At 36.6% G+C, this 27,967-nt stretch overlaps 1 protein-coding gene across 7 annotated transcripts in view; it reads right to left on the minus strand.

Annotated features, from left to right (window-relative positions):
* The window catches only part of cpeb3 (cytoplasmic polyadenylation element binding protein 3), a 38,814-nt gene that overhangs the window by 10,105 nt on the left and 742 nt on the right, over window positions 1–27,967 (minus strand). For 2 of the 7 annotated variants that reach the window (XR_014201398.1, XM_082153379.1), the window contains exons 2-7: window positions 24,823–25,526; window positions 21,193–21,346; window positions 12,518–12,574; window positions 7,424–7,447; window positions 4,943–5,110; window positions 3,687–3,776 (exon numbers count right to left, since the gene is read on the minus strand). Coding sequence is in view for 6 of the 7 variants with exons in the window: in XM_082153379.1 (XP_082009505.1) it covers window positions 3,687–3,776; window positions 4,943–5,110; window positions 7,424–7,447; window positions 12,518–12,574; window positions 21,193–21,346; window positions 24,823–25,526 (1,197 nt within the window). In the remaining variant the exon portion in view is untranslated. Of the gene's footprint in view, window positions 1–3,686; window positions 3,777–4,942; window positions 5,111–7,423; window positions 7,448–12,517; window positions 12,575–21,192; window positions 21,347–24,822; window positions 25,527–27,020; window positions 27,452–27,477; window positions 27,608–27,967 lie in introns of those variants that run through there. The other 5 variants (XM_082153383.1, XM_082153384.1, XM_082153381.1 and 2 more) reach the window with 5 other exon arrangements.

Genomic DNA, 27,967 nt, shown 5'->3' on the forward strand with positions numbered 1-27,967 from the left:
TTTCTTCTATCACTCACAGGCCTGTAGCTATGGATGAAACAGGGCAAGAACTAGATGTGGGAGGGGCATTACTGAGAGGGGCGGGGCATTACTGAGAGGGGCGGGGCTGTGGGCGGAGTTATGCTGAGGTGAAATCAGGACAGATCTGAGAATGGTTTATTACTAAAGACAGAACACTGGGGAAATTGAATCGCCTGAAACTTGCCAGCGTCACATTTATTTCACATTACAGCTACTGTCACGGGCATAAATGAAATATTATAGTCACAAATTTGTATTACATTTTTTTTAAGCAAATTCCTTCGTCTACAAGATACAGTCTTTGACATCAACAATAAGGAATCCAGTCGGTCTCTGTCTCCTATGCAGTTTTATAACATTTGCTGTTATTATATCATGAATTTTAGGACCAGGATTATGATTTTTATACAGTAAATAAACAAAGAGTCATTATTGTCTGTAGTTTTCCTCTCACTCTTCTGACCCTAAACATGCATTTTTTAGACTGCTTATTAAGAGCATATATGCTGTCTGTCTGTGAATTCATGATGTCCACCGTTCTCAAGTCCTTCTGAAGGAGTGATTTTCCACTATAACACTGCAGTATGAGAACATCAGGATCAGAGCCAGTAGAAAGACCAGAAGGAAGAAAAGAACAAGGCGTTCTGCCTCGGGGAAAGAAAGAGTGTAAGAGGCAGTCGAAAGGAGAGAGAAATATGAACAACCTTGGGAAAGTGAATCAAGGACATCAAAAGAAAGTTTGGAGAGATTCATGGTAGTGGCGCAGTGGATAAGACACATGCCTTTGGTGTGAGAGACCCGGGTTCGAATCCACTGTGAGACACCAATGTGTCCCTGAGCAAGACACTTAACCCCTAGTTGCTCCAGAGGCGTGCGACCTCTGACATATATAGCAATTGTAAGTCGCTTTGGATAAAAAGCGTCAGCTAAATGAATAAATGTAAAAATGTAAATGTAAAATGTACAAGCATCAGATTTATTAGAGCCAGAGGTTTTACCTCCACAGATTGAGACCATCTCCTAAGCTTAAATATAATAAAGAAATATACTGTATAAAAATACATTCAGATTGGATTATTCTACTCAATTAGGGATTATAATAAAAATATATATTTTTAAACATTACATATTTTTATTCATTATTTTTTATCATTAATATATTTTCCCACTTCACCCTAAATGAACTACTACGTCCACAAATATTTTCATGATTTTATTAGCGCACTGGTAAAATATCTACTATATAAAAAAAATGTTTACCATTTATATGCTCGCAAAAAATGTATTCATCAGAATGCACTGCAACTTCTGAAGTCCTTCAGTAGAGAACTATGCTTTTTGTTTTGATGGTGTAATTCTTTCATCAACCAGCAGGGGCTAACTGGTCCACGTTAACCAGCTAAACCTGGACTTAAAGGGATAGTTCACCCAAAAATGTCAATTCTGTCATAATTTACTCCCCCCTCAAGCTGTTCTAAACCTGTATGAGTTTCTTTCTTCTGTTGAACACAAGAGAAGATATGACAGCTGATAGTAGCCATTGACTTCCATGGTATTTTTTCCTATTATGGAAGTCAATGGCTACCGTCAACTGTCTGGTTACCTACATTCTTTAAAATATTATCTTTTGGGTTCAACAGAAGAAAGAAACTCATGAGGTTTGGAACTTGAGGGTGAGTAAATGATGACAAATGTTCATTTTTGAGTGAACTATCCCTTTCATTTCCATCCTGTTTTTCAGCTGGTCTCTGAACAAGGAGGAGCTCTTCAATAAATCTCAGTGTTAATGATAAGCGTATAATAGCCTCGTGAAGGCTTTTAACCCTATTTAACGCGTTTAGAGCCTCAGCGCTGACCTCAGTCCTGCACACTGTGAGTCATGATGCTTTTACACAACACTGGATGGAAAAATGACCAGCATCTTCCATTCACTCAGTCTGGATCAGTGTTTCATATGAGCTGGAGGAACAATGAGCACATCTACAAAAAAAGCAGTTACACACAGTGACAGGACGGCTAAGGCATGAAGACTACACGAGTCCAAATATATAAAACCCACAAGTGCAGATCACTGTACAGAGCACAGATCTAATAAATGAAGAAAAATACAGCGGCCACAAAAAGACACTTAAGCCGATCTTAGTGTGTGAAATCATTGCATTATTTAACAAAATATCAAACCAAGTGACATTTACTCGTACATCCATTAAAATCACCTTGAGATCTGCAAACTGAAGTTCTTGCTTTGATCATTTATTATTAAATGCATACAATTTGTAAGTTTAAAAAATAAGCAAAACTAGAAATTACTAGAATTTAGGGTCCAATTCTCACTATTAACTAGTTGCTTATAAGCATGCATATTACTAGGATATTGGCTGTTTATTAGTACTTGTAAAGCACATATTAATGCCTTATTCTGCATGACCATATTCTACATCCCTTAATCCACCCAATACCTAAACTTAAAAATACCTTACTAACTAATAAGCAGTAATTAGAAGTTTATTGAGGCAAAAGTCGTAGTTAATAGTGAGAATTGGACCCTAATCTAAAGTGTGACCATGAAAATGAGTTACTAGTTGCAATATTTACAGAAACTGCATAAGCAGCTTTCATAAGAAATTATTCACTGTAATGATCCAATACAATTTTAGCATCCCCTTTTAATTTCTTTATTATAATCATGAATAAAATAATATTTTATAGTATAGTCCAACCGGAAATGAAAGATGAATTCAAAAGTTTATTCAAATGAAAGATTGAGAGGGAGAACACATAAATATTATATATATTATATAGTAAATAATAAATACAATTGAAACATTGTTAACATCTTTGGTTACACTTTATTTTAAGGTGACAGTTACATTGTACTTACTCAAATAAGTACTGAGTAATATTAATTAACTAACATGTACTTACTATAGCGTTACGGTTATGGTTTGGTTTAGGGTTAGTTTCTTGTAATTATGCATAATTACTGTTATTACTATAGTAAGTGCATTAACGTGCAACAACGTCACCTCAAAATAAAGTGTTAATTATAAAAAGTCTGACTTTTTTCAAATTAATCTGCATTTCATGTAATTAATGTGATTAAAAATTGTAATCGATTGAAAGAAATCTGTATTTCCTTATAACGTACAAATATCTCATTATACATATAATGAATCTATATCCTACAATATATCTTATTATACATTATATGGTATATAATAAAATGATATATACATTGTTCAAAGTTTCAATGATATATGTCCCTGTGCCCGTCCAATCAAACACTGTCAGCTATTTCCAGGTACTCACACAAACATGTACGTGAGTTACGTGATGAAATGCAGTTGGTCTCTCCCTCCAGGTGTGTATCTGCAAGTACTTGTCTGTGGTGCATCTGTTCAAGCCATAGAAATGAACACCTGGAGGCCCTATGAACTAATAGAGACCAATCTGACGCACACAACACAACATCTTCCTGATGCTCAGAGTAAACTCAGACCAGCATCCACACAATACACTCATTTGAGGTAAACGCCGACTGTGATGTCGTACTTTAAGTTCTCAAACGCAGACGGTGTCAAGAGGAATAATTCTGTCACTGATTTGTTAAACATTTGCAGCTGTATTAAAGTGCCGCAGGAGAGATGATGTCATAATGTCATTACCTTTAGGAGGAAAATAGGATTTGCTTTCTGCTTTATGAGGCCAGTCCACCACCAGGTGACCGTAGCGACGGAAACTGTTGGTGATTTCATCTGTAGGAAAAATGGAAAGTATTTAGACCAAAAATATGGATTCCAAACATTGTAAAAAAATAAAATAAAAAAATCAGTTACTGAATCCCCTCCAAATAACAATGCTGGGGACTTATAAAAAAAAAAAAAAAAGAGTTCTTTGCTATGAATCACATTTTCAGTCATGTGTCTGTTTTTTTTTTTCTGTCTCACATGCAGTTGCTAGGGTGTTCTGAGTGGTTGCTACGTGTCTTACTGATCCAAGTCAAAGTGCATAACCCACCAATCTATATAATAATCTTTAGATATAATAAGAGATATATTTTGGATCAATTGTTGTTGTAAATTTATTGGATGGATGGATGGATGGATGGATGGATGGATGGATGGAAGTACACATGGATGGATGGATGGAACTATAGATGAATGGATGGATTTCCATTTTATTGACAACAAGATGAAAAAACAGGTCTAAACGCTTAGAAAAACGAATTTCCCACACCACTAAACATAAAATGGTCTCAATTTTTATAATTTTTAAAAATTTTAAAATACTTTTATTTATTGGCAATTTTAGCAAATATAGAAAATGTACTTGCAACAAAAAGAAGAAATATTATGAAAACACCACAACACAACAATTATGTTCTCTTTCCCCATCATTATAGTTTTTATTCATATTTTGAAAGAGCTTTTTCATACTTGGTTTTCATTTTAATTTAAGTTACATTTGTAGTCATTTTGTTATGTACTTTTGATAATTTTAAAAAAAAATTATTACTATTTAAGTTTAATTTATTATTATTTTTACATTTTTTAATTTCCAGTTAGTGGTTTTAAGTGCTTCAACTTAAACTACATGCAATAAAAAAAAATCATTTGCAAAGAACTGAAATATAGTTTACATTTTTCATCTGAAATTTATATTTTATTTTATTTCAGCATCACTTATTCATGTTAACTTTTTTATATTAAAAATATTTGAATAGTTTTACTTTTAGTTGCTGATAATAACCCTAAAACGGATACATAGTACAGCAAAAAGTAGCAGATACAGGTACAATTTTATTCCTATCATGTTCTATTTTTGATACTGTATCTTGAAGACAATTTTTTTTATTAAAGAATTAATATACCCTCCAAACTGAAGTTCAGCTCTGAGCCGTGTGTGTGCGCGAGTCCCGTACCTTCATCGATGTCAGGCGGCAGTCCGCCGACAAACACCTTCCTGGAGTAGCGCTCCATCCTCTCTCCGTTCTGACAGCGGCTGGGAGAGCTCAGGCCAGGGGTCAGCGCTCGGTCCCCATGACCCTCGTCCAAGAAGCCGTCCTCGAAAGGAAACAGTGAAGAGCGACCTGAGGCAGGAAGCAGAGAGAACAAACAAGAAGAAGAGAAGAGGAGGAATCACAGGACAGGAGATGAAAGAGAGGGAAAGCCAGAGAACAGAAACTGATTAGAGGACAAAAAATGCCAAAGACTACCAATAAAAATAAATAAATAAATGTTTATATATATATATATATATATATATATATATATATATATATATATATATATATATATATATAGTTACATTATATACTACTGTTCAAATGTTTGGGGGTAACTAAGATTAAAAAGTTAAGATTTAAAGAAATTCATTCCATTGATCAAAAGTGAGTTAAGACATTTATAAATTTAATATTTGCTGTTCTTTAGAATTTTTCATTCATCGAAGAATCTTGAAAAAAAGTATCAAGTTTCCACAATAATATTAAGCAACATCTATTTTCAACATAAAAAAATAAATGTTTTCAAAAACAAGAAATGTTTCATGCAAATCAGCATATTAGAATGATTTCTGAAGGATCATGTGACACTGAAGACTGGACTAATGATGCTGAAAATTCAGCTTTGACATCATAGAAATATATTACATTTTTAAATATATTCAAATAGAAAACAGTTATTTTAAATTATAAAAATATTTCACAATATTACCGTTTTTACTGTATTTTCATAAATAAATGTGAGCATAAGAGACTTATTTCAAATTCCAAAATCAAACCGATCCCAAACTTTCGAACTGTAGTATCATTTATTTCAAATAGCATGGATTACAACATATTTTAGTTAAAAATGATTCATTAATTTAGATATCACATGAAACTGGATTGTTCCAAAGTGCCAAAGTGAAATGAAATGAAGCTTTTAGAAAATTATACATTTGATCACCCATAAAAAAAATTTAAATCCCAAATAATTACACAAGCAACAATCCATTTCTTTTTTGTCTTACTCATATTTGTGAAATGTTAACCTGAAGACATGTTAAAAACACACACAGAGATGTGATCAATAGGATCAGGTAGGCATTACTAGAGTCATAAAACGAGATACATTTTCATATTGAAATGCAAACAAATAGTGCTGTGATCAGAGGCGTCACTGTGTGAGGACACAGACCTTTGGACACAAACACTGATATCCCTTTTCAACATGCAAAGTTATTTAATTCATGGTCATGATGCATTAATTGATCAGTTTTTTATTTATTTATAAAAAAAACAATAAAAACACACATGATTGTAAATCAATTTATTTTAGACAAATAGGAATGAGTAGAATTTTCCAGAGTGACAAAATAGAAGTATTACAGAAAAGCATTACCTAAGGGTGTGTTCACACTGAACATCCAAAACAATGCTGTGTTCTGGGATAAATGCGCTTGTTGTATGTGCATAGCCAACATATGATGGTATTTTGACCAAATGAGAACTTGTGAAGAGATTATAAAATGTGTAAAAGAGTCAAAACAGAAGCAGGAATCCCTCCGTCACACACACAAACCAAGATCTGCTGTGAGGAGATGCGGTTCTGATGCCTGTACCGAACTGTAATGGGCAACATCACGACTATGACGAGAAAAAACAGGTATGCTTGAGCATTCTGTCCTTTTTAGGGTCTAATCTTCCTGTTTTTGGTTGGTTTACATGTCTTTGGTCCATGTTGTGTTCAAATATCATTCAAACCGCACCAGAGTTCGTATGGAAGTGGACCGAGACTCATCTTTTCAGCGGTCTCTGTCCGCTTCCAGGGTTCAGATGGCAGTGTTTACACTTATTCAAATGAATAATGTGCACTTACAGAGCAATCGCACTCGCACCAGGGTTCGTTTTAATCTAACCAAACATGCCAAGTGTGAACACACCTTAAATGCATCATGCCACACTGGGAACTTTCAGACAGCTACAGTGATTGGCTCACGGTGGAAAGGGGGTATGAGAGGAGCACTAGAGCGAAAACCAACACATGTGAGGTATAAACCCTCAGACACAGAACTGGATGACAGAATTAGTCCGACACTTGAAACGAGAGGTGCAGCAAGCCTGTATGATTCACTTCCTAAATAATATTTTAGTGATTGTTGACCATTTTGTTAGGAAATCAATTGCTAAAATATTCATTGGACTCCTCAGATTTTATGCACTAACAAAAAAGGAAACATTAATTCAATTATTAGCAGAAAACAATGGCAAAATGAACATGAATTAATGCAAAGGAAGCAGATATTATGACCCCCCCTCCCCTCATCCGTCCCTGTGACCCTCTTAGACAACGAGCAAATCAGCCATAGCAAAAGCCCCATCATTTCTGCGAGCACAAACATAAAGAAGGTGTCAGGTTACCTCTTCTGCGACCATAACTCCTGGCTGCTCGAGAGCAGAGAGACGGGTGAAGATAGAGGAAGAGAGAGAGAGACAGACAGATAGAAGAGGGAGAGAGACAGACATGGGGGTTTTCAAGCTTGGTTTCACTTGTCGTTGCATAATGGCACACTTCATAACACAACACTATATGCATTGTATTGCCGCAAGAAATGTCATGGGTTTTTTATAGCTTGTTTTCTCTTTCAGGTGAAGAGAATCTTCCTGATCAAATTGACAGAAGCTGAACTGTTGACATGTTTATAGCTAGATCATGCAATCGCAACACACCCAGTTTAATGGCACTGACATTTGAAAGAAATTCTATTGGCCCCTTGAATATTGAGGGGTTTATCTTACATTACATTTTTATACACAACTCTGCCTTTACTGCATTATTGTTCAAATGTTTGGGGTTCTGTTAAAAAATCTAGTACATACATACACACATACACATATACACACACACACACACACACACACACACACACACACACACACACACACACACACACACACACACACACACACACACACACACATCGGTTAAAAGTTAGGAAATAGTCTCTTAAATCTCACCAAGGCTTTATTTATTTGATCAAAAATACAGTAAAAACAGTAATACTGTGAAATATTATTAAAATTTAAATGATTTGCTTTCTGTTGTAATATATTTTAAAATATAATTCAGCAAAGCTGAATTTTCAGCATCATTACTCCAGTCTTCAGTGTCACATGATTCTTCAGAAATCATTATAATATGCTGATTTGATTTTCGATTTGATTAGTTTTATTATTATCAATGTTGAAAACGGTTGAAAACATTATTGAAAAGAACAACATTTATTTAAAATAGATTGTTTTGTGATAATATGAATGTATTTACTGTCACTTTTGATCAAATTATTGCGTCCTTGCTGAATAAAATTATTAATTTCTATAAAAAGAAATTTGACCCCAAACTTTTGAATGCATTGATAAAAGTATTTTATTAATTAAAATAAAATTCTAACAATATCCTGATTAGATAAGATCAAACTTTATTTATCCCCAAGGAGAAATTTAGACATTACAGCTGCATGGACAAGGCAGTACAAAAAAATTAAATAAAAATAGAATAGAATTAAAACAGTACAATAATGGTAACTGAATATACACTAAAAACCATCATACACACTAAAATGCACCAAAAAAATTAATTTGCATTTAAGAAAACAAAACATTATTGCAACCATGTATTCTGATGATAATTATGCAAGGAGACCAGAAACGCATACAGATATAAACAGATGTACAGTATCATTAAATACGAATGAAAAGAGATAAATAAATAAATATCCTAAATATGGGTATATATACTCTCCTAAGGATAAAACTGGTCCTAGGAGTGTCAAAGCCCAGCCTCAGTACTAAGATATGCTAATATTAAAAAGTCTAACTGCTGTTGGAACTAAGGTTCTCCGATAGCGTTCCCTCTTACACTGGGGGTGCAACAGTCTCTGACTAAAGGAGCTACCTAAGGTCCCAACGGTCTCATACAATTGGTTCCTGATGTCGACTCTATGGTCTAAAAAGAGCCATAGAGATGCTCCAACTGTATGACATTTTCAGAGTTGGATGTATTGTTTTCATTCTGGGGCATCTCACTTTTGGGGTTTTCATTAAAACGGTCTGCCAGTCTCTGGGTACACAGAAACAGAGGCGGTGTCAGGGGGTCTAATACTCCTAGCAACAATGAAAGGAGAAAGCTACAGTGTCTGGAGTGAGTCAACACCCACCCGGAGAGACGGACGGGGGTCTTTGTTGAGAGGTGACTGTAGGCAGCAGGAAAAAGGGCAGTTCCAGTGAAATAGCAGTTTCTCTTTTTGTTAAAGAATAACCAGTTACATTTAGCAAGGGTTCAAGAGTGAGAAAAAGCAACTGGAGCAAGTCCCTCAGGCTGATTCTTAATACAAGTCACAGCAGATCACACACAGCCTTGACACACTGGGATACAGAGCAAGAACAATGAGTCCAACAAACTATAGAGCTCGTCTATAATCAAAACCCTGTCCTCTAAACAACATGGTATTGAATTAACACCATTCACCAGCCTGGAATTTCTGGATGGTAGTTTCTCTTCATCATCAACCCCGATCATCACGGGAATATAATAGGAAAATCTAGTTTTCGTGCATCACGCCATTCAGGTATAGAGATGTGTGAGGGTGGCGTTCACCTTCTTGTGTCCATCTGAGGCATTTCTTAATGCTGGTCTATGTAATCTTGAGTTAGATGGATGTCTTTAGCTGCTACGGCACCTCTTACACCATGATTGACACGTTTATAATACGCCGTGTTGAGTTATAAATAGTTCAGCTTTTGACATGCAGGGCAGCATATCAATGTCAGATGTAAAACAGACCAATCAGCTAAATCTGTGGTACGATAAACACATTACATACGGACAAGAGCGAACTCATCAAAATGGGAAGAAAACACATCAATTTATATGTGTGATTCATTGTTTGCTTTCAGTTAACTAAGACGCTAATCAAAGTGGAGCAAAAAGTGATTCAAATTCACTTTCAAGGGCAGTGTCAATTTAAATCAGGTTCATTTTTGGTCTACTAAAAGAGGTTGTTGCACATTTTATTCAAATTATATATATATATATATACCAGGGTTATTATAGTTAACTAAAACTAAACTATTACAACACTTGTTAATTGAAATAAAGTAGAATATATTTCAGATGAATAACTTATTGTGTTTGTATATATATATATATATATATATATATATATACATACATACATACATACATACATACATAGTGTAATATAGACTATATATATGCATTTACATGTATTTAACATGTATTTAATTTATGTATGTAATATTTTATATATATATATTAATAGAAAAATATCTGAAAATATAATATAAAAAATATAATATAATAACTTGGATGCAGGGTGACCAGCCACATTTTTCTTTTCCAATATATACTGTATACTATAAAAAAATGTGGCAGGTCAAATGGCTGGAGGGCAAAACATTTTAGCATCCTTCAGCCTAAACAACTCCAGACTTTAAAGGCGAGTTCATACAAACAGACATGGAAACTATTTTCCCAGTTAAATTGTCCAAATTAGAGGTTTAGAGAGTGGTCTCAGGCCCTGCCGGCTCCTTCCTGAACTGCTTCCACCAAACGGCGTCCATAAACCACACGAATGACATGCCAGACCTCAAACATCCCACTCGAAGCTTTTCAGTGGTACCTACGGCAGATACGCAGATACCTACTACAACCATCAGGCTAGTGAGCACAGTTAGCTCACGTCACCCCTGTGACCCTGGCAAAACTGTTCCTGGCGTTTCCTCCCTTTCATGTTTGTTCCTCTGGCCGTACGCCACTTGCTGAGGTGGACCGTGTGTATATAAGCTTTCAGGACAGCTAATCATAGCAGGGGAGATGCTCATGTGTGCGGTTTGGTGGCACCACAGGAGGAAACCGAGACTCAGCACATTGCACTGGGGCCTACGAGACACTAATGGAGGACGGAAATGGGTTTTGCATTGGCTGATGCTGATATGGGAAATATAATGCTGACATTTACAGCTGAACAATTTAATTATTATTATTTAATTGCTTAATTGAGGCCAATTCACACAGCACAGACAAACGCCAACACACTTATATGACACGACCCAACAAACGTGTTTCACCCGACTGAACATGTCCAATAAGCGTTTGTTGGTGTCTGTTAGGGCAGTGTGAACATGCCAGTTATTTTTTGCCTTTAAACTGAATTAATTGGTAGATTTTGAAATAGACACACAAGGGAGAAACATTTCTGCACATGCCGATAGTATTAACGGCTAATAGTTTTAATGGATAGTATTAATTAGCCGAGTTATCTGTCTGCCACTACAAGTATACAGAACTACAGATCACCAAATAAGCATTTACACCACGTTTGAAAATTTTGATCAATACAAAAAATTATTTCAAGAAATTAATAATTTTCTTCAGCAAGGATGCATTAAATTGATCAAAAGTGACAGCAAAGATATTTACATTGACACAAAAAACGCTTCTATCTCAAATGGATGCTGTTTATTGGAACTTTATATTCATCAACAAATCTTATTTGTTGTAAATAATAAAATAAATACAATTTATTTTGGTTTCCACAAAAATATTAAGCAGCACAACTGCTTTCAACATTGATGATAATAAGAAATGTTACTTGAGCAGCAAATCATCATTATTAGAATGATTTCTGAAGGATCATGTGACACTAAAAACTGGAGTAATGATGCTGACAATTCATGGTATGTTTAAAAGACAACGATGTATTAAAAACTGTCCTAAAAATCCCTGTTCACACACATCTGCAAAAATGACTAAAAAGGCTGTATTATGCATGCCAGGCCAGTAGCTGGCGATATCACTTTGTCAAGTAACACCCCGGGAACACGCAATACGCATGCGTGAACATGTAATACGCATGTGCATGATGTCCCCATTTTCACAGATTCACGTTTTTGTTGTTTACATGGAGACGGTAAAGGCATCGTATTCAAAACCTAGCACTTTGAAACCTGTTTTCAAAAGCTTGAGTTTTCAGGTCCCCAAAACGCCATTGTCGTGTAAATGAACGGCCAAAATGCATAAAAGGTTTAACGTTTTAAGTTGAAAATGGTGTTGTGTACACATAACCTCAGCTTTGCCATTACAATGTATTTTTAAATAATATATTCAAATAGAAAACGGTTATTTAAACCGAGTTATAATATTTCAAAATATTACTGTATTTGTATATATGTAAATATTTGAGATCAAATAGATGCAGTCTTGGTGAGCATAAGAGATTTCTTTCAAAAACCTAAAAAAAAATTCTTCCCGGCCCCAGACTTTTAAACGGTAGTGTATATTGAATCATTTGACTCAGTCGATTGAAATAAGATGGAATATATAACAAGATGTCTTCGCTGTCTTAGAAATCCAATACTTAGTTCATCTGGAATGAAAAGTGTGTGTTTATGAGCATTAATGCAGTACTGTGAGAGATAGAGAAAGATACTCACTGTTCGGTGGTAATATATGTTCAGCTACAGGATGGTGAAAGTTGAGACCCATGCGACCTACAAAGAGATGAGAAGAACACAAACCATGAGAGTTATGACACCATTCAGACACCTAACATACTACAAACCAGCTTATTCCCTTATTTTAAACACGTCATTGTGGCATATTTCTGCTAAAAGGTGAAGCACCAGTGAATTTTAGCATACAAATCTCGTACTTGCGATGTATCATGAATTGTGTTCTAACACATCTCTAAATGCTGACGTAGAGCAGATTTAAATCCAAGCCTACAAACAAAACACTTGTATTTGCATATTCAGAGTTAAAAAAAAATCTATTTAGGAATCATATTAAATGAGGACATCCCCACATGTCCCCAAAGGAATCTTGTAACATTAGTGAAAATCTAGGAACAAATGCATCACCCAAGTATAGCTAAGCAAACTCACACATGTAACTACATAAAGTGTTCATTTGCATGGCTGTAAAACAGCTGTTGATTTATTTTCAGTATCAGAGCTCTAATGTGCCAGCATTAGCAGTTTTGGTTACAAATGACAGCAAAGCCCCTGTGGGATTCCAGGGAACGCTGCTGGCAAGTCTCGACGGGCTCTTTTACGCAAATTCTGAACCGTCACAAGTCACATTTGCAAAACTTCTTCCCAACAGCAGACAGAGAATGCCAGAGACGCTCTGCCCTTCAGTGGTTCAACCAACGCCAAATAATGGCGAGCGATGAGAAATGTGCAATGTGGTGCGGTTTCATCAGGTATTTGGCCCGGTGAGATTGTAAGACGAACAGGGCAAATGTTTCCCAACTTGCAAGTGTTGTTCGGGCTAGTGTGCTGTGCTATATATAGTGTCTCTGGTGAGAACCAGCAGCTGTGCTGAGAGCACATCTTTCACATATGGACTATTTTCTCAATATTTCAAATCAAAGCAGCTCAACCATCTGGACATGCGGCAAAGGTTGCCAAAGCACATCATGATACTATAATAAAAAGGGTGTAAAGATGATTTTGAAATCAACGCACACACCATGATTACGTTATAAAGCATCAACACCTTTGAAGAGACCCATGATTAATTTCATCAACAGGGCAATGCACTTTAAATAAAGCCTACGCTTCAAATACATAGTCATCTGAATTAAATGTCACTGCTGAGTCATTTTGAACAAACAATACTCGCATACAAACTCATTACTCATTAATATAGGCATAAAACTCACTAAATGTAATCTTGTATCTAATGCTATTTAGTTTTTCTGGTAAATGTATGTGGTTTTGGAGATATTTTGATAGCTTTACTGAAACAAAACACATGGTATACTAAAGGAAATGGACAAATGCTTCCTGTACAACATACATTTGGTTTAAACATTGGAGACACTGTGGAAGAATTTGGATTCCAAATTTGAGGTCAGGCAGATAATGAGACACCGGATCTACACCGGACGTGACCGTTGTTGTGTTGTGATGCGCCACAACAGCTTCAGGCTGTTCATTGCAATCATTGCAAATCCATTTGTTCTTCTTGTCAGAAGTAGTGCAAGCAATTCAAGTGCATCAGATATAGAACGGTGCATCAGTTTAGTGTCGGGAATTTAAGGTGAAGCTGCGTCCGGTGTAGATTATAATGGGATCTATTTGCCTTTGACGCGTCACGCCACTCGTGTCTGGTGTAGATGGGAATGTGTAAATTAGTAAAAGTAAAGTACTTTAAGAAATGTAACATAAAAAGTAAGGTTTGAATCAAAGCACTCACTGTATTTACTATAATAAAATAATTTAGCACTTTCTGAGGAATATTCCAGCAATGCATGTAAATATTTCAGAGTGGTTGTAATTCTGAGGCTGGTTTCACTTGTTTCAGACTTCAAGACAGCTGGAAAAGAGAGTCGGTAGTGAATAAGTCTCTAACTGACTGCAGCTGTAGTTCTGACCCAACGGTGACATAATGGGCAGACTGACTCGGAGTATCTCAGCTGGTTTGAACATTACCCTTCTGTAAAATCTGACTAAAACCAGCTTAAGATGGTAGCTAGAACTTGGTCCAAGCTGGTTTATGGGGTTGACCAGATGGACTACCAGCTGGCAGGGAGAAGGATGAGCTGGTAATGGGCCCAACTGGAAAACCAGGTCACCAAAACTTAAAGTGGTCAAGCTGGTTTTAAGAACACTGTAGCTGTTTACTGCAAGTTCAGGATGGTCTAAAATTCCAGTCAGGTAATGGCGGTCCAGCTAGTCAATCACCTAAAAGTGTTTAAACCAGGTAATGACCAGACTATTGAAGACAGCTAACATGGTCCCATCTACCACCTAAAACTGGTTTTAGCTGGATATTTTGGTATTGCTATTCACACTCCCATCTAGTGTTAATGGAAACCTAACATTTAAGATTAACATCAGTATTCTTTACTGATGAGTGAAGAGACACCTCAGAGATAGAGCCAAACACATTCCCCTGACATTTCCTCACAGGGGTCTATGGTTATGCAAATCATGCATTTCCCTTTCCTCTCCTGCTGTTTGATCAGGCCTGAACTCTGGAAGCAAATGTCAGCGTCTTTCTTTCTGCATGAAACAGGGAAACTTTCTAGTCTTGTTATGACAGATACACTATTCGCCAACTTTTCCCCTGACACACCAGCTTAAAATAAAGGTTATAATACAACATCTGAGAACCTTCAACAACAGGCACAATTAGAATTCGAGCAAAGCTTGTCACAAAGCCTGTGAAATTCATGTTAAAAGCACCCATCACACACTTAAACATTATAAGATTTTTTTTATTTTTTTTATCTGACAATGATTTTACAATTCTTGGCTAAATGATGCAGTGCATCATGAAATCTGAAATTTGGTCAATCTGGTTTTATTACCGTACTTTTTTGAGAATTGCATTTTTAATTAAAAACTATAATTTACATTTACGCATTTGGCAGACGCTTTTATCCAAAACGACTTGCATTGCATTTCAAGGTACACATTTACATTCTTATCAGTTCTTGCTTAAATGGACAATATTATATTAATACCCGGCAATTTCTCATGTAAATGTGTTGGTAACGCTTTACAATAAGGTTTCATTTGTTAACATTAACTACATATTAGCTAACATAGACTAACAATGAACAACACTTCAACAGCATTTATTAATCGTAGTTGATGTTCATTTCAACATTTAATACATACATTTTTTTTAAATCAAAATGTGTATTTGTTAACATTAGTTAATGCACTGTGAATTAGCAATGAACAACTATTTTTATTAACTAACATTAACAAAGATTAGTATGTTGCCAGAAATATATTGCTCACTGTTAGTTCATGTTAGTTAATAATACATTAACTGTTAACAAATGAGACCTTATTGTAGTGTTACCAATGTGTTTTTTTTTTACACAGGTATGTAAACATGCAAACAAACTTATTGTCAGAACAAACAATCATGATGGATTGAATGGATCAAAATAAACTTGCTGGCAATAGTCCTGGTAAGATAGCATGTAGATATTATAATTGGTTCAGCATGTAAATAACAGAACTGGCTTAGGCCTTATAATATGACCCTAAAGAGCTCGATGTTTGTCCAACATGCCTTTAGAAGCCATCAGTAAAAGCTTTTACTGTGGAAAAACAGACTGAGACTGTAATGTCCTTGAAATTGAGCAACTATCACATCAACATTCACACACCTTGAGCTTCACACGGACAGCCTAACAGGGCGGCTTTAAGGAAAGACAAACAATGTTAAGCTATTAATAGAAAAGACCCTACAGTGAAATGCTGTGTGCTGAGAACTGACAAACTGCTGTGGGAACAATCTAAGAATAACAGTTAAAGGGATAATTCACTCAAAATAAACATTCTGGCATCATTTAAAGAATGGGTGAGTGATTTTGTTGTCCATGCAATGAAAGTCAATGGGGTCCAATGTTGCTTTGGCCACCTTTTGACATTTATTGTCTGGACAAAAAAAGAAACAGTTGAAACATTCTTCAAAAGTTCAGAAGAAGAAAGAAAGAAAGTCATACCGTTTTGGAATGACATGAGGGTAAATGATGATGAGTAAATGATGATTTTCATTTTTGGGTGGAGTACCTCTTTAAATCTAAGGCTGTCAAAGATTACATGTAATTAAATATGTTTAAGTCATTATTTGTTTTTAAGACATTTATTCAATGTGACACTAGCCTGGCTAACGTCAGACCTCTTTCTCATTGAGACGTGGTCTGGGAACCACATGTTCATTTTCTCGTATTTGAAGCGTGGTTTACGAATGCCCAGAGCTGTTTATTGGGCGCTACGAATGTCTATCAAATGCGCCTGTACGTACCTCATAGCCAATCGTTTCAATTATACCAGATGGCGTATGTAGAGTGACAGAAATTCGACGAGGAAGAAGACGATGGCTGAAGAAGACTAAACTACTTAGAACACTATCTAAGGCTGCATCGAAAGGTAACTTCGCGTCTGATGCCATGTTGGATCCATAGATATAAACAACCTGCTTCGGTGTGTCGCATAGACGTCATCATTGTCTTGCTGCTCCCTCCCCGTTCTGTGATTGGTCCCCTCGCTGAGGCGAAAATCTGGTCCATGGTATCCAGGCGGCCTAGCAGCGTGAAAAAATAAAATAAAAATCGCGCTGCGCTCAAGGCAGCATGGGGAAACCCAGGCTAATGTGACACTGCAAAAGTTAAATTTTACTGTACAGATATTACTTGGTTTTCTTTCCTAAAAAGGAACCGATTGTATTAATTGCATCAAATATAAAAAAATATCTTATCTTAATTGCAATTACATTTTGAAATCCATTGACAGCACTTTTTAATTCATATTTATCCAAATAAGACAGTTACATCACTAGAAAATACTAATAATTTGAGCAAACTGAAAAATTTTCAGCATGAATTTTCTTTCATATCTCTTACACATGATCAGAAATAGGAGTGGCAGATGTTTTGGCTTAAGCTCTTCATTAGGGTTGTGGGATATGAACAAAAACAAAAAAAAATTCAATATTGCGTACTTGTCTGTTTTTTGGGGGGGGGGCTTTATTGAAGATATTTGCGGGCACCATATCTTTGCATGATTGACATGTGACGGCAATGGTTATTTCTTTATGCCTTTTTTAACATTTTGTATGTTGTGCAGTTCCAGTTTTGATTTTTGTTTACCTGGTTTGGAATATGCCATTGTTTTTCTATGTAAACACACCTGTAAACACATCTTTAACTGTTGCGCTCACGTCTTTTGCAGCATCTCGCCCGTTGACACGGCATCCTACACGACGCTCAACGTAAAAGTTCAAGTTTTTAACCGTCTCTAGACTTGCGCCTCATGTTTTTGACCGCAAAAACGCGTTCTGTGTCAATGGTCCCATTCTGTTTTGCTGCAACGATAGTTTGACATATGCATTTGACATATTGCAATACTGCATATTGCACACTGAGGGGGCTAAACGAATTCGATTAATCGCACAGCCCTACTATTCATACATTTTATTTTCATCCTAGGCCTTCAATACAGGACGAGTTGAACCGTGAACCATGAGACACTTTTATCAATGTCAATGTGCAAAGTGTCACACCAGCCCAGGCTTGACAAACAACTTGCATCATGATCTTAGCTACTGTCTCAACTTTGGCTTACAGGGTCAAAATGAGCTCTGACAACCCAGATTACAAGTCACCCTGTCAAACGAGTTGTGCATATGTGCAGAAACTGTATCCTGGAATATATTCCTCTCATCGGCTAGTTCAGTTTGATCATTATGGCTGAGTTATTGAGCATAATGAAGTCAGACTGCGGCTGCTGCCAAGCTGTGACTGCTACCACAGTATCAGTCAAGCTTAGGAAGATTTCTCAAAACCTATGACGTGCAGGAACCGATTTGGTTCAAACCTTTGCTCACAGTTACACAAGACAGATCATGTGAGAAGTCCAAAAGAAATCTGTGCATGTGTGCTTGCACAAAGGCATCTTTGTGATTGTGTGTGTGTGTGTGTGTCAATGTTGGAACCTCAGAAAGAGAGAGAGGCTGTGGTCATGTGTGCTCGGATGAAGATTACTCTGTTCTGCATTTCAAAACACAACATTTCCTACGACTTCAATCAGATTAATGTGGACTCAGAAGTGTGAACCGGCCCAAATCTCCTCAGAAGACCCACAGACCTGAGAACGTCTGTAGCAAAACCAACAGAACCGTCCAATTCAGATGCAGCCTAGATCGTGATAGAATTTACGTTGATAACTATGATAAGCTCTTGTCATTTTTACTCAATATGGATGAATCTAACAGCCAATCACACAGCAGAAATAAATGCAACAACAGCCAGATAGTTAATGTCGCTAATATGTGATTTCTGCTTGTCTCTGTGTGGATGAACGGCACGGGTTCGTCTGATACACAAACTCCTACGCATGTGACGCTCACTGTGTTTTCAGCGTCTGCTGTCTCAATATTTGAGGAGTGAGGACATGAACACACAAACTTCATCACCAGAACTGCTTTGAGAGTCACTTCACAAGCTTTTCACCATTTCATTTGAGGAAAAACTACCATCAAATAGTACACAATGAAAGATCTTCATGACAAACCGTCAAAATAAAGGTTCGGTTTAACTTCAAGAAATTATGACAGAAATATATCACTAAATGTAATGTAATAATATCATTATTTCTAAGGGATATCATACAACCAAGATATTTTTTTCATTCATGTTTGAAATGTATGCAGTTCTGTTGTGCAACATCTTATTCAACAAAAAATAAAAATGCAATGTTTTGCTGTAAATTAACTGTTATATTTCATTTGATTGCATTTTAAAAGCTTGATTAAATTGTTAAAGTTTACATACATTTTTATTAAATCATAAAACACAGAATCCCAAAAATTTTTATAAAAATGGAAAACACAGAATTTAGGAAAAACTAAAAATGGATTTCATGGGGCCCTAAATTAAAAGGTGTGGAGTTTAATTGTGATGTTTACATTCATTCTCAAGGTCTAGCAAATAAGTGGAAAGCATTTCCTTCCCCATTAATGGTAAATGCGTATCGATATCATATGATATGGGAAAAAAATATTGTGATCATATTTTTGGCCATATCGTCCACCATTTTTTTCATTCGAGAAGCTGTATCACTCAGATAGGCATCACAATAGGTAAGAAAAGACGATCGCAATTTATGTTTCCGGCCGACTTTAAGAAAACCAAAGATTAGAGACAAACGACACACTGATTTGCAATGAGGAGCCTGTTTTACAGGACCATCTATCAGCTCATGACCTCTAGTAACCTAATCAAAACCAACATGACAGGAAGATGCCAAAACTGCAGTGACTCACCACCACATTTCCCGAACACACACATGAGGAGCTATCACTACTCACGCAGATGAAGGATGGGAAAAGGTTTCTTTGGAAATTTAAGTGGAACTTCTGGAAGTTCCTAGAAAGTTGGGTGTGATACAAATGATTCCCATCTCTCTTTCTGCACATGAGCCTACTTCACTGACATCTGGTTGAGGTGAGCAGTTTGCCAGGGTGTCTGGTCAGTCAGGATTTTCTGCTCTACCTCCTGCTCACCTCCAGGAGTGATCACTCAAGAATCCAGATCCTACAACTGCCAGATTCACATCTTTTCTCCAACCCAGATCTGGAAAAACAGCTCCACACCTGAGACGGGCCTCAATGCTTCCAGCACATAAAAACAACTTCCCTCACCTGCTTTTTACACAATCACACGCTTCCATTGTCTGCGAGAGGAAAGCCATCTCTCCTGGTGTCCCCTGAGACTCTAGTGTGATCTTAAAACAACTTATGAGAGAATTTCCCACAACAGATCAGAACAACTAAACTTTCCCTTCAGCAAATGGTCTGTGCAGAATCACTGAATATGGTAATAGACGTGAAAAACCTAAAATACAAATAAATAATTTTGACAAACATTTGAACATCTGAATACATAGAGTATATATTTGCATTATTTACACTACTATTCAAAGGTTTGCCTATCCAAGGTTGCATTAGATCAAAAATACAGGAAAAACTGTAATTTTGTGAAATATTTTTACAATTAAACAGTACCTGTAAACTGTTTTTTATTTTAATATATTTTAAAATGTAATTTATTATTTTATGCCAATCTGAATTTTCAGCAGCCAATTATGCCAGTCTTCAGTGTCACATGATCCTTCAGAAGTCATTCTAATACGTGATTTGCTGCTCAAGAAACATTTCTGATCATTATCGATGTAGAAAACAGTTGCGCTGCTTAATATTTTCATGGAAACCATGATGCATTTTTTTTTTTATAAATAGAAAGTTCAAAAGAACAGCATTTATTTGAAATGGTAATTATTGTAAATTACTTTAATGTCACATTTGCCCAATTTAAAATCTGAATAAATTAAGTTATTCTAAAAAGACATTTACTGACCTCAAACTTTTGAATAGTAGTGATATTGTTATTAATAATGTTTTTGACATATTTTGCAGGTAAGACAGCAGTTATTGAAAGCGATCATCAACATAATAAAACAATTCAACATATGCTGTAGTGGCAGAAAAATGCACCAAAATAAACAAATATGACATTAACCAAATGCTTTTTATTATTAGAAGCTAAAAGCACAAGCATGGATGTATAAATAGTCCTAACCTGCAAAATGATTCCTCCATAAAATATCAGCGATAGTCATTGGTGGGCCAGCGGCAGGGTGATGTTTACCTTTGTCATGGTCGGTCATAATCATGTCCATTAAGGAATTCTCCAAAGTTTGCAAGCTGAACGGGTCAAAGGGTCGATTCCGTTCCTGAAAGACAGAAGGAAAGGGTTGAGTTAAAGATGAGCCACAAAACCGCCATTTCAAATTAGTCCAGGGGTTAGGGCCGAGTTCAGACCTAAGGCTCTGTTTACACCTGGTATTAAGATGCGTTTTGGTCGATCGGATCACAAGTAGACGAGGGAGACACATTCCCATTTATACCTGGTGTTTTAATCCGTCTCTTTTGTCCACTTTCAACCACTTCTGTCCTGATTTCTTCAAAGGGAGAGTTTATGGGCGAGTAAATGTATTGGCTTTTTCAGATCTTTCAATGATCATATGCAATTTACATATGAACGCGCCCGTTGACGGCGGAAAAACATACGGAGAGCATCGGCTTTTGTTTCTGCTCTGACAGATGCAAGAGCAAGTGTGTGTTAGAAATCAGGAATGGCGAGAGAACATTGTGCTTGGTATGTTTTTCGTCTTCAAACCAAACTTGGGTCTCCAGCTGACAAAGTTTAAAAAACATTTTGCTAGTGCGCTTCCCATAATGTTTACGCGTTAAGTCAGTAGGCAGAGAGTAGGCGGTCTTTTGTGGCTGTTTAAACACATTCGACCACATGAGCGTCTAGCCGTCTACACCATGAAAGCAATCCAGTCTAATGTGTTTGACTACCACTGGAAGTGGTCAAAAGTGGACAAGCTCAAAACATTTTAGACACCGTTTACACCTGTATATAGTGTAGTCCAATTGTGAACCAATCGACAAAAATGCATCTTAACACCAGGCGTTAACAGAGCCACAAACTGGATAAATCTGTAATTATCAAAATAAACTTGTGTGGAAACAACTCATTCATTGTGCTTCCAGTCCATGACAGTGTTATATCTGGTAAATAAAACTAAAACTATTAAAAATTATTTTCAGCAATTGAAATAAAGCTGAAAAAATATATATATTAGATGAAAAATGTTAACTTAACAAACTAGAAAATGAGAAATGTGACTTTCGGAGCTAACTGAAATAAGTTGATGTACTAAAATCACTAATATTTTAATAAAAATAAAGCTTAAAAATGAAAGAAAATGATATAGGCAAATTTTTTGTAGTTTTAGATTACTTTTTTTGTTTAAAAATATACAAATAAAGGATATTTTTAAATATTAATAAATAATATAATAGTATAATAGTATATAAATAATACTAAAATAGCACAGGTCTATAAATGACTAAAGAAATTAAAGGAAATTGTGTGTAGACTTGTGATCAGAATTTCTTTCTCTCAAAAAGTGAAAAAAAATACATATTTCTCAGACAAATAAAGTGGAGTATTCCTTGTATACATTTGCTTGAAAATGATCAAATCAGATTAATTCCTCCTCAAAAGTGCTATATGTTATAAAAGCAACTTTGTTTCCAGACAGACTGGTAAAAAACCTTCATTCAGACTCTGAATCTGTGTAAAGCCCGCAAACCCGACCGAAAATGGTGAGTTTAGTCAGCAGTCAGTTTCATCAGACGTCGGTGAACAGACAGGCATCCTGTCAGTTTGTGGCAAGTGCTTAAACTCACAGTATAAGATAACGACACAGCATTATCTATATTTTGATCAGAAGCGCTGTGAATTTAAATTTTTGTGCTGTTCCACATGACTACTAATGAAGATGGTTAATCTGCATCATCATCTCTACCTAAATGTTTCTCCTCCCCCCCCTGCTAATCAAACACAAATCAGATGAGATTGCCAGTCCACTGTGTATGCAATTAAACAAGTTAAAGAGAATGAGCAAGAGAATAAAGGAAAAGTGAAAGAGAGCGTGAGCCGGTGAAAGTGTGCGGATGAATACGGCAGTGGGCAGAGGCCAACTGAGGGAAGCACATTGTTTGCACATCGAGTCCATTGTCACGCAACTGGCTGAGCATTCAAAAAGCGATATTTCCCCCTCTCAGGTTCCAGATAAAAATCTGCCCACTTTGTGAAAAGCATGAGCAATCAAAACGCTGAGCTCCTCACTTCAGTCACTATCAGACACGAGCCACACATATTTCAGCATTAAACAACTACACACACACATGCCACATCTTGTTATTGCGGCAGCCTGCTTGCATACTTTATATATTGACCTGGAAACTACATACGTTCCTTCCTAAACCTGTAGTCTATCAAATATGTTACATTTGTTTTATTTCTATTTTTACTTTGAAAAAAACAAACAAAAAAACACTTTACATTGTAACTCTAATGGAGGCATCAAACTTCCTTGATTTGTTTTTAATGATGGTATTGTGTATGCATTGAAGGAACTCATGCAGTGATGTACAATATCAGGAAACTGATAGCATTGTGGGCAAAACTGCACGAAATCAGACTCTGAGTATCATGAGAAAAAAACTAGTGTCTGGTTAATAAGCGTTTGCCCAATGTTGAGTGGAATATGTGTGTTCTAGGCTAATACAATGTGCATTCTGAAAACCGAAATGATCCATTAACAATATGACCTTCACATGCTCAAAGACAGTTCAAGTTAAAACAATTTTCTAAAGAAATGCAAATAAAATTGCTCCTTTAATTGCTTCTCATGCCTAGTATTTCTGTCACATATTTCGAAGTAGAGTTTAGCTAGTTTGTACTAAAGTTCATTAAGTGTCATTTAGAAAAAACAGACGGTGTGCATGACTCATCAAAAAATGAATGATCATAAATAATGAATTCCTGCCAATTATGAAGAAATACATTGTATCGAATAGAGCAGAAGCGGTTTTCAAATCTAAAAAATTAAGCTTTGTTAATACAAAAATATCAATGCCCTCTATCTGAGAATATGCTACAATGTCTCCGTTCATGACAGCGGCGCAGGCCCCGCCCCCTCACTCAACAAGCACCAATCAGATTCGAGTGGTGTTTCCTTTAAACGCCCACAAACGCGCTGCAGGAGAGCCTCTGATGGGAATTTGAACCCTTCCAACTTACAATGACATTTATAGATACAGCTGGAAAATAATTCAAAACAACTCTTCCTTACAGTCAGAGAAATGTATTAGAGATATCAGAATTATTGGTATTTCTGTAAATTATAAGTATAAAGAGTATACATAAAAAGTAGGCTATAAATTCGGTCACAGGGAATTTCCTTTAGTCCTTCAATACATAAATAGAAACAATAAAATGACATTCATTTAAATAAAAAATTTCGCAGCATTGTATTTTCTTTAAATTGTTTTATGATTATAATGATGCAATTTTATAAAGATCTATTAATTATGATAAATCTATGCCTAGAAATTGTTTTATGACCATTGATACATTATATATAGCCTTTACATATGCAGTATGACTACACATTTTATTTTATTAATATTTTGAGGCAATATGTCTATAATTTATCATGATGACAGGCTACATGTTTTCCAACTATTATGTATAAATTATGATTTATGTCAACAACAACAAAAAAAGGCAATAAATTACGTTTTGTTTCTATGATGATGCATTATGTCTATATTTACTGAATAATCTCACCTGAAATGGCAGCATGTTGTTGCTGTTGTCGGTTCTGAAGGGTTCCGGAGGCTCTGAGATCATCCAGGGTTTCTGCATGGCTCCGGGTCTCTGGTATTTCGGAGGCGCGATGACATTGCTCGGGAAGGGCTTCTTCGTCGGGGAGATGGGGTTGAGCGGAGACGGGACGCCCAGCCCGAGCGCTCTCTGCCGCGGGTCTCTGCCGCTCCAGGGGTTCGCCGCGGAGCTCCACGCCGCGTTCTGGTGGTTATTCCAGGCGGACGAAGAAGCGGACGACGTGGACACTTTATTGATGAGGGTCTGGTGGCTGTAGGGGTTCCTCTGGTTCACACTCATCGGTGATCTTCTCATCTGCGGAGAAAAACTACCTCCGAACACCGGGTTGACGTGATGGGGAAAGTTCTGAAAAAGCATCGTGCCGTTTACCGACGGAATCCCTTGGAAATAGCCCTCGTCCACAGTGTTTGTGGACCAAGTGCTGCCGAACGACGGGGAGAGAGAGGAATCCTGAGGGAAACCCAAACCCGGTAATACCGGAGACTCCATGGCGACCCGCTCGGAGTGACCGACGTGGTTCTGCTCGTCCAGGATCGGAGGCTCGGAGGGGGTCGGGGTGGATGGAGGCTCTGTATTTGACGGGTCTTGGTGCTGGTAAGGCTGAGCTTTGCTTTTGTCCATCAGTAAATCATCCTGCATGTTTTGAGCTGAAACACAGATGATCAGTTATTATTGATCACACCGATCGGGCTGGGATTATTATTATTAATGAGCCCCTGATCAGCCATGTATCAGCAGCAGCAGCCCGGGATCTGTCTGTACTCCGGGTTTACTCATGTGTCCCAACACGACTAAAGGAGAAAAGCTCGGAGGTCACCGATATTCAACAATTTTCGCCACGTCTCGTTTTTCTCTCACCGGAACTCCAGACAGAAATGAGAAACTGATTCTTGTTCCTGTTTTTTTCTTTTCATAAGCCCCGCCCCTCAATTTGCATACGTCAATAAATACAGAAGCGTCCTTCAGCAAGGTTAACTGTTTTATTCACACACACAAACGAGAAAAATAGGTTTGCAGTTCAATTTTAAGAGTGTAGCTTGTGCCATAAGACTCCTCAATACATCCAACATCTGCATAGACTTTTGCAACTAAAATACAAACGTGCAAGAGATCCTCTGCTATTTTAAACATTTAAAACATGACTGGTGGTTCAATGCATCACACAAGTGCTGATACTTGATGTGAATCCCTATGTAATATAATTGCTTAGGGATATAATTGCTTTAGTAGCTTTTGTGCATATTGTGTCAGACAATAGGCTACAATTTGTTGTTGTGTAGCCTACTTAAAGGGACAGTTCACCCAAAAATGAAAATTCTGTCATCATTTACTCACCTTCAGTTTGTTCCAAACCAATCCTGTATGTTTTCCTTTCCAAAATAAGATATTTTGAATAATATGGGAAACTAAACAGTTGATGGGTCCCATTGAGTTCCATAGGAAGTCAATGGGGACCAGAAACTGTTTACTGACATTCTTCAAAATATCTTCTTTTGGGTTTAACACAAGAAAGATAATCACACGAGTTTGGAACAACTTGAGGGTGAGTTATGATAACAGAATTTTCATTTTTGGGCGAACTATCCCTTTTAATGTCCATATGATGTCTAAAATGTTATACATATTGGTCTATTGTAATGTATATGCAGTGAAAATTGTTGTGTATCTTGTTTGTAATGCAGACTAAGCTATTTTTGTGTATTTATACAATCAATAAAGTATAGGCTTGTTACATATAAACACAAAATGCAAAGGGAAAAACATGTAGCCTACAGTTCTAAGCATAAGTTTGCAACGTGTAGACATTTTGCTTGGATGGTGTACAACCGTCCATGGCACAGCTCAGCAACTAGGTTATATTTGCTGCAGGATCTTGGGTTACACCCAGCAATGCTGCACAAAACATACGCAACAGAAATCCCAATAACAGCTCTGGAAGTTTTTCCACTTCATCTGGCTGTATTACAAACATATCTGAGACATATCCCTATTTTGCACCCTTCAAGTAGGCTATTACTAAGTTTACCTATTTTGTGAAGGGTTACCATTTCTGTAGCTATATACGCTGATAAGCAAAACAGATCGAAGGAAAAGAGATTTTATTCAACCGTATGAAAAAGTATACATCAATTTCAACATACCTCTTGAGGGTTTCTACGATGCCAAATATTCCCATGAAAAACAGGCCGAGAATGCGACAGATTCAGCGAGCCTGATGGATTTATGAACTCAACCTTTAATCAAATTTTAATCAGAATAGACGATCGTAACAAGATGAAGAGCGTTTCTGCCAAATATTCCGTCCGTTAATCCTCGTTTCGCTGCATTAGAGCTGCATATTCAAGGTCATAATAGAAACCATCACATAAGAGCACGCGCTGACCAGCTAAATGACAGTAAATAAGACCGTCACAGCACATGCATGTATATTATAATGCATTTCTAAAATGCATCGGCTTATTGGAAAGGGAAAGAAATCAAATCCAGCACTTTAATCCGCGCACACAACTCATATTAAACAGATAACATGCATCTGACGGATTGATTTTCTTTTTCTTTTGCTTGCTTTTTTCTTGCCGTACATGAATCAGACTTTACCTTGTCGTTCACCTTTTGGGATTCTGTAAATAAGACTATTTCTGTTAGTCTCGCCTGGGTTTTGATATGACAGATGAGCTGCCCTTCTGCAGTCGCCTCAACAGCTGATTGACTGCGGCGCATGGCTAATGCACTGCGGGATTATGGGAATTGTAGTTTTTTTTGTTGCTCACTACACCCATCGAACACATGACGTTGCAAAGCTTGACACTAACATGCAAATAACAGTATTTATCAGCCCTTGTTAAGGCTGTAGTCCAAATACATTATGGTCCAAAGTGTTTGGCTTTTAAATTGGCTTCTAAATATTAAAATATTAATTATTTATTTTATTAAGTAAATTCATGAAGAATTAAGCACCCTTATGCTAAGGAGAAATTCCTACTACCTGATATAGAGTGTTGTTAAGCAACAAAAACAATCTGTTTTTGTTGCTTAACAACAAAAACAACAAAAACATTGTGTTTGGCCTCATAGATGTTGCTATATT

This window comes from Leuciscus leuciscus (assembly GCF_965113295.1).
Source record: "Leuciscus leuciscus genome assembly, chromosome: 22".
Lineage (NCBI taxonomy): Eukaryota > Metazoa > Chordata > Actinopteri > Cypriniformes > Leuciscidae > Leuciscus > Leuciscus leuciscus.